The sequence below is a fragment of the Penicillium cinerascens genome, assembly GCF_028974065.1.
Source record: "Penicillium cinerascens strain IBT 15544 chromosome Unknown contig_5_segment0_segment0, whole genome shotgun sequence".
In the NCBI taxonomy this organism is placed as follows: domain Eukaryota; kingdom Fungi; phylum Ascomycota; class Eurotiomycetes; order Eurotiales; family Aspergillaceae; genus Penicillium; species Penicillium cinerascens.
The window spans coordinates 3,310,955-3,329,042 of record NW_026695294.1 but is presented as its reverse complement, the minus strand read 5'-3'; the positions used below and the strand labels follow the sequence as shown (position 1 = coordinate 3,329,042).

The window sequence follows — 18,088 nt, the reverse complement described above, 5'->3', positions numbered from 1 at the left end:
AAACCCAGGGCGGAAGTTCTTCTTGGCATCTCTAAACGTCATAGAGAGGATCCACCCTCCGGACACCCTGCTTCCTTTTTTTCCTCTTCTCTTTTGTACGAGAGTCACCGATATCTCCCATACACCGGGATACTCTCAATTGTAGAGCTGCGGTACAGCTGCTCATTTCAATTGCTGAAAGTACAGCGGTCTGTATCGACCCAGTCCAGTCCAGCAACGTCGCCGTTGCTTGTAACACCCTACAGCATGACCCACGAGCCGCTGCATGGATCATGCTCATGTGGTCGTAATGAGTACAGCATCCAGATCCCCGAGGATGTGACCGAGCATGCCGAAGTCTACTTTGACACCTCCCGAGACAACCGTATGTAGATCGCTCCAAGCTCCGTTGATGGTAACTGACGATTTACTAGGTCGATCCCAAGGCACACCTATCACAGCGTGGCTTCGTGTGCCTCTTGACTGGTATCAGTCAAGCACTCGATCCTTCTTCCCAGACGAAACACATTCTTCCATTCGCCGCGTCTTCACACCGCTCCATGCACCGGAGACCAAGCGCATATTCTGTGGTTTCTGCGGAACACCTTTGACATTCTGGACGGAAGAGCCTCATGAAGAAGCCGATTATATGAACATCGCGGTTGGCACTCTATTCAGCGAGGACCAGCGTGTCCTAGAAGATCTTGATCTTCTTCCAGAGAACTCGGACGAGGAAGAATTAGAGGCTGAACCATCCAGCTCGGCCCTCGCGCCGGCACTGGATACCTCATCTTCTGTTATTGTGCCATCATTTGGCAACTCGCCAGATGTCACACGAAGCTTCCGGCGCGGTACAGCCCGTGGAATCCCCTGGTTTGAGGAAATGGTTGAGGGAAGCCGCCTCGGTCGGCTGATGCGAGGTCGGCGTGGAATGGCTGTCAGTGACGATCAATCTACCTCGTTTGAATGGGAGATTAGCGAATGGCATGATGATGGAAGTGGCAGTATTCAGGACGACTCTGACTCGAATAGTCATCCCACCGGGAAAAGAAAACGGGCGCAGTAGGTCGAGGGCAAGTCGAAGTCGAAACGGGCTTAAGCTAATGGTGTTCTACATTGAGTTTTAGCTAGGCGCTTGTTTGCTGGAAAAATAATTTTAATTTACAAAATTTCAATCATCTTGTGTCTTGCTTTACCAGAATTCCTCGAAGCTCCATTGAGACAACCCTTATTATATCTATGATATCCGCGGTATACTAAATGAGGCAAACGGGTGGGTTCTCTCACCATGGTGGAAATCCCCCGCATGTTTTTAGGTCGAGTACCATACCATTGGGATTGAGGATGGTGCTTCTGCTTTGTATAAAGTGACCAATCTCCTAATCGAGATGGTTCAGGATTGATAGGATTGATCTAGCCCTGGAAGTTGCTCTGGAAGTATCCTTGGAAGTAGCCTTTTGTAGAAGCTCCAGTCTTAAAGACACCCGTCGGGGGAACTACTGTGACGGGGAGCGCATTATGATGTCGTCGCGGCCTCCATCACAGGATGAGTTGTTGTAGGCAACGCCGGCGAGCGTCCTGATAACCATCCCTATTCCACGATCCACCCTCCTCCTTTATTCTCTCTCTCCTCTCTCCTCTCCCTTATTCCTTCCTCCACCTCTCTTTCACCCTGACCAATGCGCTTTCTGTGCATGGTTTGTCTTCAATCTCAGACTCGACCATCCCACTAAGTATTCACCCCAACTCTAACCCTGGAGGCCACATCCAAGCCTCCTCTGAAGCATATTGTCGCCAAAGGCAGAGCTGCAGAGAGTGAAGATGTGTGCAGAATCCATAAGCACCCTCACTCATCAAGCCCCTTCCCCTCCTGCTCTGACTGCCTGACCTTGTCTCATATATGGACCTTGTTGGCTGATGATACTTTGCACAGAACATCGCCCTCTACGGAGGCCATGGAGGGAATGTACACCATTATGCAGGCATCCGGCGAAATTCACGCTCCCAAGCAGTGTGATGGCAAGATGCAGATGCACGCTAAACCGTGCACTCCTGTCTCTTCGGTCTGTAGCACCAAGAGCCGCTTATTCAGTCCCAAGTTACTGAAGAACATGGTATTACACCTCCAGCACCCAGTCACCCTGATGGATTGTCAACTATGCACAGTGCAGCTCTCATCTTGTGCTGCAGATGATACTTGTCCCACGTTTGTTATTGCAGGGAGCAATGTACTGACAATGGTTTCATACACAGGCAAAGAAGATGTCTCCCACCAAGATGATCCGCAAGGTCTGGCGTGGCGTTTCAGGCAACGTGATTTGAACCTTTAAATACTCGCAATACTGGAACTAACACTCTGTATAGAAGTCCCAGAACTGGCTCACTGAGGAGCAGACTCCCTCGATCTGGTCCGGCGTATCTTATCTGCCGCGAGTCCAGTCGAGCCCCATGGTTTCTTCGGGTATCTGGTCCGGTGGTGACAGTAATTTTGCAGTTCCTTCGCTCTATGAGAACGTCCATCAAGGCTTCATTGCAGGCAATTCTTATGCTATCCGACATGAGCAGTTGCTAAATCCAGTCACCGACTCGCAACCTGACAACCAGGATGGCCACGAGCGCTCCACGATCCGTATGTCGGCTTCTTCTAACTTCGTCTCGTCCATCATTTCTTCAAGCTCTGCTTCTCTCATCACTCCTGCTCCGCCTGTTGAGGCCTCCAACGATGAGGTCAAAGCCCGTGGCATTCTCAACACCACTGAGCGCCAGCCCCGACCCCAGGGCACCATATTCCCATTTGGAATCCCCTTGCTGTCAGCCTACACTGAATCGAAAGCCGCCCTTCACCTCGACTTTTCGTCGAGAGACGAGGAAAAGCGATCCTGGAAGTCTGCGAATGGAGGTAGGTAACGCATATACTCTCCCACCGCATTCTTGATTTCTCCTGTTGACACATCGCTCAGGCTCACCTATCCGTACTGAAATTTCCCTGATTACCCCTACTCAAACAGAGGGTGCCATTTCGGAGGGTACCGAAGAGAAAGGTACGCCTTCATACTTCCCACTCGACACAATCTCGCTAACACAAAACAGAAGCTGCCTCGTCTCTGGTTTCCAGTTCATATCGCATCATAACACCGGCTCCCACTGAGAGCACCACTTTGGAGCAGACTGAAGACAAAAGTATGTTTTGACAATGCCACTTCACTCAAGTCGATTTGGCTAACATGAAACATAAGCTGGGTCGCCTCGGTCCCTCAGAAAGCTCTCTAACACCTTCCGGACTCGCTACGGAATCAAATCCAAGCAGCAACCCAAGCAAGTTCCAGCCCCGAGACAAGATGGCGCTCAAAGTATGTTCCCTCGGTGTTCTAGACACATTAAAGTGGTCAGGCTAACTCCATAATCGAAGATTCATCCTCTCCTGCCAACCCCCCGCGCCGTAAATTGACCAAGTCCTCAACTGGCAGTTCTTCTTCAGAGACGACTGCAGGAAAAGGTATTTTGCGGAAAGGTGGGAAACGACCCGTCATATCTGCACTTGTTCCACTGGTCTCGAAGCAAGATGTCCAAGGTATCTTCACTCAATATCCTCCTTATGTGAAGGCTCAGGCTAAATTGATAATCAAAGGTTCTTTTTATGCTACTCCCCCCGGCTCACTGACGAGTACCCGGCGCAATGGCCAAGGCTCTCGTATCCCGTGCCCTGTACTTCTTGCTGAGGCAACTGGTACTACTAATACTCGCGAGGCAGATGGTCAGGACCTCCTTCACTCTGGTATCTCACCTGGCACCGATGGTACCGTCAAGATACACTGCGTCCCACGTGAGGACAGCGAAGATGCCATCTATGCTGGATCTGTTGCATCCATGGATGGACCTGGCAGCCCTCGCGCTTCCAAGTCCACCGGGCACTCTCGCACTGCAGTTATGACCAGTCCCGCCAACCTTTATGGACCTGTTCTGCGCATTTCTTCAACCGCTGAAGAGCTGATCATGGGTCTGAAGGCCAAGCCAGAGCCTCTTCCAAAGTATAGCGAGCCGTATATTTCTGGCAAGGTCTTCCACCCGCGCACAATTCGCGATGCTGCATTCAGTGGAGAGAAGGAAAAAATGCCCTCCAGCGCAGACACCAGCAGCTCTGTTTCGTCGCAGCCGAGCGCGTTCAAGATCCCGCGCAAGCCTGTGCCGCCCTCCTCGCAGTCATCCTCTGAGGGAGGATCTGTCTCTACTGTGCCACTCCGGTTCGAACAATCCAAATTCGAACACCTTCTTTGCCACCATTCATCAGCAGATGGGAACATCATCCAGACTGGTATCACGAAGACCAGCGGAGGTGGGTTTGTTATCTCGGGGGGCAAGCAGACCGGGATCCTGGGGGAACTGCGCCGTGTTTTGTCTGGCCTGGCCCAGCGACGGGGCCCCAAACTCGAGAGCGAGATGGAGAAGGAGAGGTGGCCCGCGGAGGAGCAACTGAAGGAAAAGCGGCATGCAGAGAAGAGGGAGAAGCTGCAGAAAAAGATTGCTGGACTCAAGGGGCGCTTCTCTGATATCTCTGCCGCCGCCGACCTGATCCCGTCGCCCTCCTCCAGCCTGGAGAGCACCCCTTCTGCCATTCAGAGCTCTGGGGAGACCGCTCCCCGCACTTCCGCGGTTAACTACAACCGCAATATCGCCCAGCTCAATAAGAGCTGCATCCAGGAAGCTCGGGGATGCGTAGAAGAATTGGCCCGGTGTCTTGTCGAAGACGAGAACCTGGAACGTCGGAAGGGGTGGTACCGAGTAAGTTTGCCCTCACCTTATCGTCAGATATGAGTCCTCAATTGAGCGAAAACTAACATATTTTTTTTTACAGGAGCTGGAGCCCCTGGCCTACCAACTGGCCGTACTCGAGACCCGTATTAACGGGGTCGAAGAGCATAAGTACCAGGAGAATTTGATGCAGGCCGAGAACGTCGGACGCCGCCGGGCGCTGTTGGAGACAGTGTCGCGGATCTACAATGAGAACAAGGAGATGGACCCGAATGGGCACTTCCGGGAGGAGATTGTGGATGTGTAGTGACGTGTGGTTTGGTCTGGTCTGGCATTTGGCGCAGTGGAGTGGTGAATGAGAAGTGGAGGGGACTCGGCCAAATTGCCCCGGACTTTCTGTGCCTTGCAGTTTCTCTGTTTGGGCTCGTAGCTGAGCCCCCTGTTTTTGCCAGCGTTCGGACGATCCGTTTTCATGATGTGACAACTTCACATAACGATTAATACGTTTAATTCTTAATTTAAACCTCGCCGTCAGCAATTCAGAGGCGTAGCGGCCAAGCCATGCAAAACTCATAAATAGCCTCCAAGGAGAAGTGATTCAAAATTTAGGGACAACATGTTTTGAATTAAAAAGATATCTAATCTCAATGCGCCAAGCTATGCAACCAGTCTATCAAGTCAAAAACCTCTATAAAAGAAAATCCATCTATCCTTCCAGCCACATGATGACAGGAGCTTTATGAGTCCGTCACATCCAACGGCTTGGAGGGATAATCAGGCATAGCAGCCTCCTCACCCTTACTCCGGCTGCCCTGCGTGCTACGGACACGCAAAGTCATGCCAACACCAAGACAGACAATAACAACAACAAACTCTTCCAGAACCGACATGACCAGGATCACAGTCTCATTGCCATTGAGTATGCTGAAGGTACCGTTGTGCAAGAACCAAATGAGGGTTGCGTAGATGACGCGGACCAAAATGAACGGCGAAGAGATGGCAACTGCCAACAGAGTGCGGTGCTCGCCGCGCTCCAGAGAGCTGCGCCGACTGGTGACGACCAGAAGGATGAGGACCATAGCCGCCCATGAGACCAGGTAGAGAATCATGCCGACCTTGGTCTTGATATCGGGATGTGCAAGTCCCTCCGCAGACATGTTGGCAGTGATGCCGGCGATACTGATTGCCATTGCGACGACCGTGAGAATTCTGAAAAGGGAGAAAGCAGTCGACGGAAGGGCCGGTCGGCTGGTTGTGTGCTGGATGGACAAGTTGGCTCGAGAGAGGAGGCCGACGCATGCAAGCATCAACGGGGACAATCCAACGGCGCTACAGATTGCGGCGGCGGTGAAGAGACCCGTAGATGGGTTGCTGATGGATGCAAGGTCGCAGCATGCGCCGACGACGCGGGTCAGAGAGAAGGTTGTGAGGAAAATGAAGCCGCTGTTTGTGCGGAGGCCATGGCGGTAGACGAGGAATGCGGCCAGGAAGATGGAGGGAAGGTAGATAATTAGTTGGAGGACGGAGATGGCGTGGTGGTAGGAGAGAGTCATTGTGGTGTTTCAAGATCGTCTTTGGATAGACCACAGGATAGTTAGGGTTGATCTCCAGTTGGGGTGACTGCGCAATATATTGGAATGGGTTGGTCTGATTGACTTCATGTCGTCGAGGATATCCTGGATTATATAGTCCTATTTACCGATGTGCATACTAATTTCGACAAAAGGCCATTTGTGGCTGAGTCGACGAAGCTCTCAAATTCAGCTACATTAGGACAGTGGCACCCTTCTAGAATGAGGCTTGACTGCAAGTTATCAGGCATCAGCGAAAAAGCAAGTGAGAAAAAAGGAATAGTGGGAGAAATCTTTAAGATCGACCAAGCTTTTGCCAAACCTACCGCAATGGTTACCCGATTAGGTCTAGCGCTTACCGTCCACACCCCGCCTTGGATGCGCTATTCCTGATTCGGCCGATTCGGCGAGGGCGGTGCAAGTGGCTGCTCGGCCAGTGCCGGCTCTTAATTACCGTCTTGCCCCTCGAGGATTTGATGGGCCATATCTCTACGCCATGGTTTATTGTGGAAAGCCAAGTAAAGGCTGCGGCCAGTGCAGGACGAGGAAGATCCGATGCGACCAGGTTCGGCCGGCATGCTCACAATGCGTGAGGGCCAGGCGGGACTGCCCCGGATATCGGGACCAACTGTCGCTGATGTTCCGGGACGAGAGCAAATCAGTGATGCGCAAGGCGGAGGCGGGCTCTTCTAGTTCTTCGGTTTCTCCTGCTCCATCTGCTCCTAGACAGAAACGGTCACCAGCGCGATCACCTCGCATTACTTCCCCAGACGGGAGCTTGACGTCCGAGCTTACCGTCTCGGTGGATCCGAACTCGTTCGACTTCAACTCAGATCCACAGTTTGATATGTTTATGCCGGATCGATGGCTGATACCTCTCGAGGTCCAACCGCCCGCTGCGCCGTCTCAGCAGGAGGCTATCTGCTATTTCCTGCGGTCCAATGCCTTCCCGGGGACGTTTTGGATGAGTGACTTTGTCACCAAGTTTCTGACGGAGCCGGGAGGCACGGTCAGTCAACGGGCCATGCAGTCAAGTATTGTTGCTGTTTCGTCCGCAATGCTCTCCCGGGTTAGGAAAGTAAACTCGCTTAGAGAAGTGGCGCGAAAGGAATATGTGGCCGCCCTCAATCTGCTAAACACTGCTTTGGCCGACGTGGAAGAAGCCAAGACTAATCAAGCACTGGGGGCCGTCGTGCTCCTCGCCATATATGAAGTAAGACACTCGAGTGGATTGTTCTCCACCACGCGAAGGATCGCACAGGACTGACGCTAACTCCTTATACAGGTTGTCACATCGAGAGCCCCGCAGGATATCGATTTATGGACTAATCATATAACTGGGGCCACTGCCCTGCTTGATTTGCGGGGTACAGAACAGCTTAAGACTGAAGCTGGTCTTCGTCTTTTCATGCATTTGCGATATCAAATTGTGGGTTATCTCAATCAACCCTTGTCCATTCCACCATAAAACTAACATCGCGGGCAGACTATAAGCTGCATTCAACGGGACACTCGAGTACCAGAGTCATTACTGGAGTGCACAAAGTTCGCCATGTTTCTCCGACCTAGCGAAGCCCACACCAACCGTTTGGTCATCATCATCGGTAAACTATCCAATTTCCGCGCAGATCTCCTTGCGGAAAGATTCAACAATGAGAGCGAGATCATCGCCGCCGCCTCGGCCATCGAGGCTGATCTGATTGCCTGGCTCGCAGCACTGCCACCCGATTTCAACTACGAGACCCTCACGAAATCACCTTATGACTTCCCATTCCAAGAAAGATGTCGTGGGATAGCCACGTACGACGACCAATATCATGTGTATCAAAATCTCTGGGTTTGCAGCACGTGGAACCAATACCGTTGCGCGCGAATTATTGTCAGCGAGATCATCCTGTCTCACATCAGGCAAATGTCCCACTCGTCCTCTCTGAGGTCCCTATCGGATGAAATCCGCCTTCATTGCAAATCTCTCCGATCTACCATTCAGCGTCTGTCTCTCGACATTTGCCGCAGTGTGCCTTTCCACCTCGGTGCAAATCAGAAAGATGCCTCACCGAACTTTCCTCCCCCGGAGAGTTACATCGGTGGGCTTATGCTCCTATGGCCCCTGTTCCTAGCCGGTGTGGTCGAGAGTCCGAGTCATAGCCAACGTCGGTGGGTGGTGTCATGCTTGAGGATGATTGGCAACACCATGGGTCTAGACCAGGCTCTCGCTCTGATGGACATTGTCGCATCCGACCCGGGTATTCTTCATCATGTACTCGAAGAGGACGAAAGCGCTATTACCGAAGAGCCTGCTATATCTGCTGGCTCGACTATTGTGCCGAAGAAGAGGTCCGTTTCACTGATCAACCTTCCCGTTGATACAATTCCCGCCTCAGTGGATGAGGGATTTTGAAACCCCTCAATGTTGCACGAACTATTCCCATTCTCTATATTCAAGATTGCATATAATTTCATTTTCTGCAAATTCTTCTTCATTTCTGCTGGGGCGCAGCCGCCAGGAAAGAAGCTCTGAACTTGGAAAGCGTTGGAACACATCACGATAACGATACTACTTTACTACCTTACTATTACTGAAGCCCCCTCATCGGGTCCATGGAATGATCCCATCGGTCCACCAAAATATTGATTTTTCATTCATTGGCCAATTTTGTTTGATCGCGCTGGTTGCCGGTTAAAGGGTGGTCGGTGCTCCGCCTCGAGTCCTCCTTTGTGGAGCGCGGGGCGGGGCAGTGTAGACTCCGCCCGGGTATACCGATGGCCCCATGCCAGCCCAACCCTTTTGACTCGAAGAACAACAGTCAAAAGAGCCCCTCCGGCGCTCCGGCATGGGCCCAGGTGTTATTTTAATTAACAAAACGGGCAGTACGTGCCCTGTGAACCATAGAATTGTGCATAGCCCTATAAATCATGAACTATGAATGTCAGCACCAGCCCGATCAGCCTTGGGCGGTTCGGGTCTCATATAGCGACCCGCACTAGTCATTCTTTGTCGTTAGTTGGCGTATCAAACAGTGGTTTCATTGAGGCTCATGTGATGGACCTTTTCATCCTCGTCTGACTCGGGCCGCGAACAGCCGCATGAATGCCTTGAATGAAGCCTCGTTCTCTGCCCTGGTACCCTAGGTCCACAAAGGGGGCCCTAGGCATCGATGGAATAGTGGCAACGCTGTCAGAGCAAAGATATAAGAAATGAATGTTTTCTGTTCTGGAATCCCGTGTTCCCGAGATTATTATACTCTACAGATCCCCTGGGACAAACGAACTCTACTGCGATTTCTATTGCCTACCGTTTGCATCATCTATCAGCAGATACCGTAATGCCTTTATTTGAACGAAAAGCCCCTCCGCCATTGTGGTCTTCATTCCCATCAAGCCACAGCAATCATCGCCATCGCGGTTCCGCCCTACCAATCACCCCAGCCATCACCATGGGGAACAGCAAATCTACAGAGCCCCAGTCCAAGCCTCGCAACCGCAACCGCAGCCTATTCACAATGCATCGCCGCGGATCTAAGAAAACCAACATGTGGGATCCACCAGCCTACGACTCCCCGGACTACAAATCTCGCAATGTTACCAAGACATACAGAGACTCAGACTCCCAATACTCATTCCTCAAAGACTTCGACACCATCTTCCTAGTCGACGACAGCTCCAGCATGAGCGGGTCTCGCTGGCGCGAAGCCGAAGAAGCCATTGCAGCGATCGCTCCAATCTGCACACAGTACGACAGTGACGGGATCGATATCCGCTTCCTAAACCACCGCACCTCTGGCGAAGCCGGCTCCTATAATAATATTACCACGGCAGCAGACGTCCAGGAAATATTCCACGGTGTACGTCCGCGCGGCTCGACGCCGGTTGGACGCCGATTGCTTGAGATCTTGACGCCGTATCTGCGGCGCGTGGAGCAGATGCAGAGCGGGAACACGTCAGCGCTCGTGAAGCCGATTAATATCATTACAATTACGGATGGCGAGTTTACGGATGATGCGGAGAGTGTTATTGTCCAGGTGGCTAAGACGCTGGACAATCCCCGGGTTAATGCGCTGCCGTGGCAGATTGGGATTCAGTTCTTCCAGATTGGTGATGATGCCAATGTGCGGAGGTATTTGCAGGAGCTAGATGATGATTTGGGGAAATGGTGTCGTGATGGGCGACTTCGTGATATCGTAGATACGGTGCCGTGGCGCGGGAGGCAGGGGCAGACATTAGATGCGGATGGGATTTTGAAGTGTGTGTTGGGGGCTGTAAATAAGAAGTTAGATCGGCGACGGGTTTGATCCGGTGTATCGTTGGGATAGTCGGGGGGATTCTTTCTGGCATTGAGGCATGATGACGAGCTTTAATGAAATCCTGTTCCTAATATAATAAACCTCCTATAGCATCTTCTAAAGTACCCAGGGGTATTTGCCACATAGAAAGCTACATTGCCCAGGATCTACAGAGCTGAAACGACGTATCATTTGCAAGCGCCGCCACCTTTTCAGGAACCGCCCGAGTGGAGTTTCTGGGCCGAACTCCAGATCACCAATGACGCGCTGATTCGGCACTTGATTCGGCGAATTATCCCTGCTGGTGGCGTAGCTCATCTGCAGGTCATCACAAGTGATGAGTTTTATGGCTGTTCCCGTCCGCCGCAAGACCGCTCTATAGTCCGCGACTCGGGTAGAATGTACCTTGCATGTCGCGTCCGTGGAGATCTGCGAACCATGGTACTGCAAGAGCCACGCCACCGATGATGATGATAATCTGCCCCTTATTTATTTGCCTCAATGCCATCGTTGATATCTTCTACGGTGAAGCTTTCTACTGCGAAGGTCCATGCCACTCACCATACGCAATCCCGACTATCGTGCCGTGTCCGGCATTATTGAAGTCTTCAGCTCTGCGACTCCACCTCTTTCCTATCCCGCGATCGGCATTTGCAGCGTGGATTCCCCGCAACGCCGATCTCGTCACCGAAATTTCCACCTCTGCTCTGTTGCCCTCTCGTCTCTCGAAATCGAAATCGATTCTCTCGCCAATTCAACCTCGCCAACACATACCCTGAATCCGTCACAGAATTCAGACCCACGTCCCCTGAACACCGCGGTCTCTCGAGGCGCCGGGATCCTGGACGCAGGAACATCCGTGTGTACCGGCGCTACGCGTTCGCCCATCCTCATTGGACGCACTTGTCGCCCTGCAGTGTGCCTGGAAATTGCGCGGTTCCTGAAGCATCCGCGTCGGAAGCCTCCTGTTGTCAGGCCATGGCAATTGGGGTGACTGTCTTCGGCCCTGTCCGATTCTGAAACTACACCGCCACTACTCTATTCTCCGGTCCCTGAAACGGCGACGCTGTGCCGCTGTAATTATAGAAACAACTGTCTGGGCTGGGCTCTGGGCTTTTGTTTACTTTATATTCTACTCGGAACTTCGTTTCTCTTGTCCTCGTTACTCTTCGACTTCATTTTTTTTTCTCTGCATTGCATTTTGTACTGTAATATACTGGGGGTGTTTACTTTCTTTTGGTCCTTTAGCATCGTTCTTATTTCTCTTTTCTCTTTTGTCTGCATTGGGCCGTTTGCATCGCTTATATCATCGCATTGTTGGCCGGTTGAGACATCTCTTTTCTGAGCGATTGTTGCTTTGCAATGATATCGACCACCCTTATGACTTTCCTGCTGTGAGTGTCTCACCCCATATGTGGTGAATGTTGCAGACTGATCTGGTTTAGAATTACCAAACCCGAGATCCGATCGGTCAAGCTGCTCGGATCATGGGACAATTTCTCGAAGCCGTATGCGATGGAAAGGGACAAGCGGGCTGGGTCCGGACATTGGAAAGGATGCCATACCTTCACGGACATCATGGGCGACGGGCCTGGCGACAACCCCCAGTGGCGTACGGGGGGTCTGAAGATGGGAGCAACCTACTGGTACTACGTGAGTAACCCAGACTATCATTGAGCGCAGCGACGCTGACCAAAAGAAGTACTTGCTGGATGACGACGCGGAGCACTTTAATGAAGCAGAGCCTGTCACCACCCAGTGTCCCCTGCTCCCGGGACAGCCACTCAACGTGCTCAATGTGCCTATCATTCTGCCTGACAGTCGGTCTCATGGGCGTTCAAACAGTGGCAGCTCGCAAAAGTCCGATTATCGAACTATGAACCCGGAGGACAAGTTCATGAACCCGCGGAAGCCTCCGAAGCCTTCTCCCACTCGTCTCCAGACCTCCGCGGCGAATTACCAGCCTGCCGCGGAGCTCAGCAGTGTTTCACCTGGCGGTAGCTTGATTCATCGGAGTGCTTCTCAGCCGATAAGCGCCAAGTACGGCAAGCAGGCGACAAACGAACGCTCTGTTTCTCCGGCATTCCCTGAGATTCGCGAAGCATTTCGATCTTCCAATCGGTCTCCCAATGAGATGGAGGGCCACAAACAGGCCCTATCCAGATCGAAAACACATGCTGGAACTCCACGCAAAGAACGTTTCTTCGAAGATGGTCGCGATATACCTGGGATCAAGCTTAGTGCCGGCCCGGTGTCCACCGGCAAGATCAACGACATGCCCGGACCGTCGACCATTCAAAGTCGCCGTGCAATGAAGGCCAATGCAGTCCAGGCCAAAAATCTTCTCACGGTAGAGACTCGGCCACATCGTCGCCAAAATAGTGCTTCCAGATGGCTCAACGAAACCCAGGCTATCAAGGATGCTATACCCGACGAGCAAAGCTCTAGCGACATGTCGACGCCAACGGGCCCAGATCCGCAGGAAAAGCGACTTCCCTCGCTTCCCAACACGCCGTCCTCCGTGATGGACGAGGCGGTGCGTGCCATCGACGAAAGGGATAAGGCAATGGATGCCCAGGTCCCGCGCAGCTACTTCTCAAGCATGACGGCCACGACGGACGAGTCGATCCTTTCTCGCGTAGTAGAACAAAGTCGCTTCTCAGAATGGAGCACCGATACCGAAGCTGAAGACACCTCGCCCGAGTCGATGGTCTCCGCATCGACATTCAACGGGCCGAACGAGTCCCCGACTCCAGAGGAATGGGGGACACCAGACCTGGCGCAACACAACGATGCTGCGACCAACACGGACCCCAACACTCCGCATCTGACCGTGTATTCCAAGCCGTCCTCCCCGAACTCAGCATCCGATGATGTCCCGACGTGGAACTTGAATACCCTTCCCCAACTCACTGTTTCCATGTCTCCTTCTCACGGCTCGGGGCTTGGAATCGAGCCGATGGAAGAGGTTGAAAGCAACCCGAAACGTCACGCAGCCCTGTTTAGTGCCATCGAGTCTATGCAGGCACTTTCCTTATCACGCAGCCCGGATGGATCTCCAATTATCTTGTCGGAAATGCAAGGGCCAGAAAACGAGGCCAATGACGACGACAGACGAAGGAAGAACGTGGATTCCCAGCATAGTAATGCGTCGCTTCACGGCAACCCCACCATGCAGGAGATGTTGGATGAACTCAGTTACTTGAAGAACATGATCCAAACTGAGATGGATGGGGAACCATTTTAATATGTACATTCGCTTATTAGCTAGATGAGTGCTGGCCACTCCTGTATTTTGCTACGAAATCAAAGCATAGAACAAGATTACCCGTGAACCAACGAGTATTGTAAATGGGCTTGAGTAGGCCATCATGACACCGTCCGAGCGTATTCAAAGAGACGTTTAGAAATAGAAAAATACCTTGAAAAGACAAATTAATGGAATAAAGTGCTTAAGCCCTTTTGTAACATCGCCTTGGTCCGGCTGTAACGTAACAATGAATTGCAATTAACGAGCAAATTTCCCAAATTCCCCCAAAATCCCAAGTGAGAGAAGCAGCATCGTAGCCAAGACCAAACCAACCGCGAATTCCACTGATCCAGGGCTCGCATTCACGATCAAATTGCGCGCAAGTGGAACAAGGGCTGCACACAACCGGCCATGGCGCACCCGCGCCCAACCAAGTGCCAAGAATCCCTATCTCCACCCGCGATCAACACTTCACAGGAAAACAGCAACAGAAACACTCAAGCCGTGGCCCTCCCATTTCGTTGCAAAGAAGGATGGGCTGATTCAGCTCATCCGCCACAAACAACCATGGAGGCGCCCCAGCTCACCCCGGTCGGGGAGAAGACCCTGCCGTCAAAATGTAAACTCAGCGCCCTGGCGTACTGTCCCTCGATGGACCTGATCGCCCTCGCGACGGAGGATGACGAGCTCCGCGTCTTTCGACTCAATGGGCAGAAGGTGTTTGGAGGCTCGTTTGAGGGCGATCCGTATCTAGGCGAGGACGAGGGGGATGGCGAAGTCAGGGCTCTCGCGTGGAAGGGCAATGGTATGTTTTCCTGGCCCGAGCATCCTGCTGAATGACATTGACATCTCTCCAGGACGTTTCCTTGCCGTCGCTTGTGGGGATGGTACGGTCCGCATCATCAGCGCGTACAGCGGCAAGACTGTGCATCACTACCCGGCGTACGAGGGCCAGAAAGATGATGCCCCTACTTCTGACCAGAAGCCCCCCAAGGTGGCCTCTCTGGGATGGGGTGTCAATTTCACAGACAGCAAAGCTGCGCAGCGACATCTGCATGAGTCTGCAGGCCAAATCACCATTGAGGATCTCCTGACACCTAGCGTTCATTCATCCAAAGCAGTCGCCGTACTGAAGGCCGACTTGCCCAGAGAACTGTCCATGTTAGACATTGAAAGTTCTCTTCCTAAGCTGAGCACCCTCCCCGCTACCGGTACCGAAGACGATCTGTTCAGCTCGCGGGCTTCAATCGACGCCATCTTCCACTCTTCCAAGGACAACGGCGACTCCGTGGATGTCCTTTTTGTCGGATTTGACGATGGAACCGTGCACCTACGCATATTTGACTGCTTCGAGATCGGCTCGCTCCCCGTTGGCGAATCCACCGGCAAGGCCGAATCGTGCCAAATCCTTCGCCATGCCTCGCACCCGCTAAGCTCCACGCATGCCTTGCTGGCATCACCCGCCACAGGCCAAGAGCAAGCCCCTCTGAAACTTGTCACTCTGGATCTGCGCTTCATTACCAAGTCAGGGCGGTACTTGTCCCTTCTCGCGTCAAAGACGACTCAGCTGCAGAATCTGCTCCGTTACATCGGGCAGGTACAGCGGCAGATCGAACTCGAATGGAAAAATGCTCAAGAGCTGCCTTTCCGCTTCCTGCGTAGCGTCAATATGGACTTGGAGGAGAAGTGCCAGTGCGATTTTACAACCGCGATTTATCATCTGGTGGCTACGGGTCATGCCTTTGAGCCGATGAAGGAGTTTCTTGTGGATATTGTTGGAGAAAGAGTATGTGGATTCTGCATTATGGACAACGCCAGTGCTAACAGATGGCATAGGGACACAAGCGATGGGATAAGGCTGTCGCAGGCGGATATGAGAACATCCGACGTTTGACTCACGAAAACCTTCTTCCAGCGCTGGAGCGAAGCCAAGTACTCATCAGCCGACTTGTCGGATTGTCCAAGTTCCACAAGCTCAGCGATGTCCTCGGTTTGGATACTCCAAAACTAAAGGGAATCGTCGAGACACTCGATTGTCTGCAGCTACTGTCCCATCGTATCCTCATCCATACGAATGAGGAGCTGGATCAGTTCACCGTCTTCTCTAGGTGGCTCCGCCATGAAATCCTAATCCTCAGCAGTGAACCCTTGTCACAGACCGAGGAAGAACTCCTCGAAAAAAGAGACCCGTTCGACGTCCCTCAAACCACGAAGTACATAACCGGCGCTCTGCAAAAGAGTGTGCTTCGCAATTTCATTCGGCAGCTGCCCATATTGGGTATGCCCCCAGCTCCACAGCCCCCTGCCGATAAGTGGCTTCCTGATGGCCATGACCGGTCGTTCTATGACGATTTCAAATCGTTACTCCAGCACCAGCGTCAGGCCCAAGACAATGGCGGGAATGGAGCTTCTGTGGATGCTCCTAAGCTGAATGATCTGACGAAGCGACTGGGTGTCCAGTTCGAGAAGGTGTTTGCGGAGATTGCGCTGACCCAGCGCAGAGGTATTCTGCACCGGTCTCCGCTTACGCTTCATGCGGATTGTGATTGGGGTGTCCTCGATCTGAAGATGTGCTACGAGGTGGGTTCCTGGGTTTGTAACTTTCATGAAGTTATGCTAATTGGTTTCAAGGACGCGGAAGAAGAAAAACCTTGCTCCATTTACGTCGTTGCCAGATCGACCAGCTCAAAGTCATCATGTTCGTAATGCCTGCTCCCTTCTCGATATGGATACTGACATCTGCCTTCAGTCTACATCTACCGCACCGTTCTCGACTCAGTAAACGGCGTCAGCTCGACTAGAGCTACATCCGTTGCATCTCTTGCCCTCAATGAAGGAGAGATCCGCCAGCTACAGTTTGTCGAAGACAATACCCTCATGCTCCTGTGGTCTGATAGCAGTATGTTCTACCCCCTTCGATTATTCCCATTTGATTACTGACCTCTCACACAGAAGGAGCATCCTACCTCTTGAACTTTCCCTTCCAGCCTGCCTCGGCGCAACAGATCGAGAAAACCGATCCACCCTCACTGGTGGTTGAGTACACAGACTGCGAAGCTAGTCCTACTAATAGGAAGCTAACAACCCAGACAATGCAGTTGGATCTTTCTTCACTGATTCAGTCCGGCGTGGTTCGCCATACCTTTGCGGTATCTGGACCCAAGGCGAAACCCGTGCATTTAGATGTCAATGGACGGAAAGGCCGACGGGCGGTGTGTGTGTTGTATGGTGATGGTATGCGCTATGACGTGTTGGACCTGGATGCAGCTATTGAGAATGAAGAAGGGGGGGCAGAGGTGGAGGCCGAGGAGGAAGCTGAGGCTTAGTCTTGCAAGTTGCATGGGATCAAAAGGTGTTCGGTGGTCATTACAAAGAACTTCCATATAAACTATTTTTATCTCTATTCTTATTTCTCCCTCTTCTACAGCTTTCTTTCTGAGTAGGTCCTTTGGGCAACGACATGAATGCATCCATTACCGATCTACCCCGTACCTGCAGTATATTTCCGCTTAGCCTGGAGACTGACTTTTCCCCTTGCCTGCAAGTATCCACTGGTACCGAGCCGTATTCTTTATGACACATCCAGCCTCTAGCACCTTCTAGTCGGCTTAGCGGACTCCACCGGAAAAATAATTGTGTGGGCAGGGCTAAGGGGGGATCGGTCGCTGGGGCCACACGGTGAACAGTGTGGATGCTTCTTCAAGGAGGAAAACCAAAACAAGCAGACCCCAAAGAAGGGTGACTGGTTACGACAACCACCACAATATGTAGAATGTAGTAGAGAAAGTGATCGATTAATCCAAAGTACTTGAGACCTGTTTCAGTCCTGTATAATCGCATTGTGAGACAAACGACGAAAAGACAGATGACATTTCTGCCTCGTTTCTGCCTGAGGTCATCGATCACGTGACCTCCACCGTCCCCCGCCAATCAACGAAGGCAGCGCGATGAACCTCATCCCCCCCAAGGCTCGAATTCTGCCTTTGATCTCCTACCACCTGTCTAAATATCTTCAGACTCTCTCATCATTCTCCAGAGTCTCTCTTTTAACTCTCTTACTTTTCTCCTTTTCGCCAAGGCGTGTATTGAAGGCACCTTTTCCTCGTCACTGCCCGCGGAAAGACCTGGTGCATGCCTCGTCATATCCACAAAAACACCCCGTCCTTCCCACACCTGTCACTTCTGGGATTCTACTTCCACCACGATCTTTCGGTGGCCCGTGATTCGTGTTCCTGAGTCGTTACGTCGATTGCCCG

At 52.1% G+C, this 18,088-nt stretch overlaps 7 protein-coding genes across 7 annotated transcripts; 5 read left to right on the top strand and 2 right to left on the bottom strand.

The window, feature by feature from the left end:
- Positions 1-246: 246 nt before the first annotated feature.
- N7498_005736 (uncharacterized protein) lies at positions 247-1,045 on the top strand (the record flags this gene model as incomplete). Its single annotated transcript, XM_058452798.1, has 2 exons — positions 247-364; positions 414-1,045. 2 exons carry the CDS (start codon positions 247-249, stop codon positions 1,043-1,045), a joined length of 750 nt encoding a protein of 249 aa, XP_058309336.1.
- Positions 1,046-4,263: 3,218 nt separating this feature from the next.
- N7498_005735 (uncharacterized protein) lies at positions 4,264-5,063 on the bottom strand (the record flags this gene model as incomplete). Its single annotated transcript, XM_058452797.1, has 3 exons — positions 4,264-4,731; positions 4,853-4,948; positions 5,040-5,063. 3 exons carry the CDS (start codon positions 5,061-5,063, stop codon positions 4,264-4,266), a joined length of 588 nt encoding a protein of 195 aa, XP_058309335.1.
- Positions 5,064-5,465: 402 nt separating this feature from the next.
- Positions 5,466-6,281, bottom strand: N7498_005734 (uncharacterized protein; the record flags this gene model as incomplete). The annotated part of the gene is made up of 1 exon (XM_058452796.1): positions 5,466-6,281. One exon carries the CDS (start codon positions 6,279-6,281, stop codon positions 5,466-5,468), a length of 816 nt encoding a protein of 271 aa, XP_058309334.1.
- A 655-nt stretch (positions 6,282-6,936) lies between these two features.
- Positions 6,937-8,700, top strand: N7498_005733 (uncharacterized protein; the record flags this gene model as incomplete). The annotated part of the gene is made up of 3 exons (XM_058452795.1): positions 6,937-7,512; positions 7,585-7,728; positions 7,786-8,700. The coding sequence occupies 3 exons, from the start codon at positions 6,937-6,939 to the stop codon at positions 8,698-8,700; spliced, it is 1,635 nt and encodes a 544-aa protein (XP_058309333.1).
- A 1,036-nt stretch (positions 8,701-9,736) lies between these two features.
- On the top strand, positions 9,737-10,591 carry N7498_005732 (uncharacterized protein; the record flags this gene model as incomplete). Its single annotated transcript, XM_058452794.1, has 1 exon — positions 9,737-10,591. One exon carries the CDS (start codon positions 9,737-9,739, stop codon positions 10,589-10,591), a length of 855 nt encoding a protein of 284 aa, XP_058309332.1.
- Positions 10,592-11,944: 1,353 nt separating this feature from the next.
- Positions 11,945-13,829, top strand: N7498_005731 (uncharacterized protein; the record flags this gene model as incomplete). Its single annotated transcript, XM_058452793.1, has 3 exons — positions 11,945-11,976; positions 12,028-12,235; positions 12,285-13,829. 3 exons carry the CDS (start codon positions 11,945-11,947, stop codon positions 13,827-13,829), a joined length of 1,785 nt encoding a protein of 594 aa, XP_058309331.1.
- Positions 13,830-14,399: 570 nt separating this feature from the next.
- N7498_005730 (uncharacterized protein) lies at positions 14,400-17,158 on the top strand (the record flags this gene model as incomplete). Its single annotated transcript, XM_058452792.1, has 6 exons — positions 14,400-14,637; positions 14,690-15,618; positions 15,669-16,412; positions 16,464-16,530; positions 16,582-16,731; positions 16,785-17,158. 6 exons carry the CDS (start codon positions 14,400-14,402, stop codon positions 17,156-17,158), a joined length of 2,502 nt encoding a protein of 833 aa, XP_058309330.1.
- Positions 17,159-18,088: the final 930 nt, after the last annotated feature.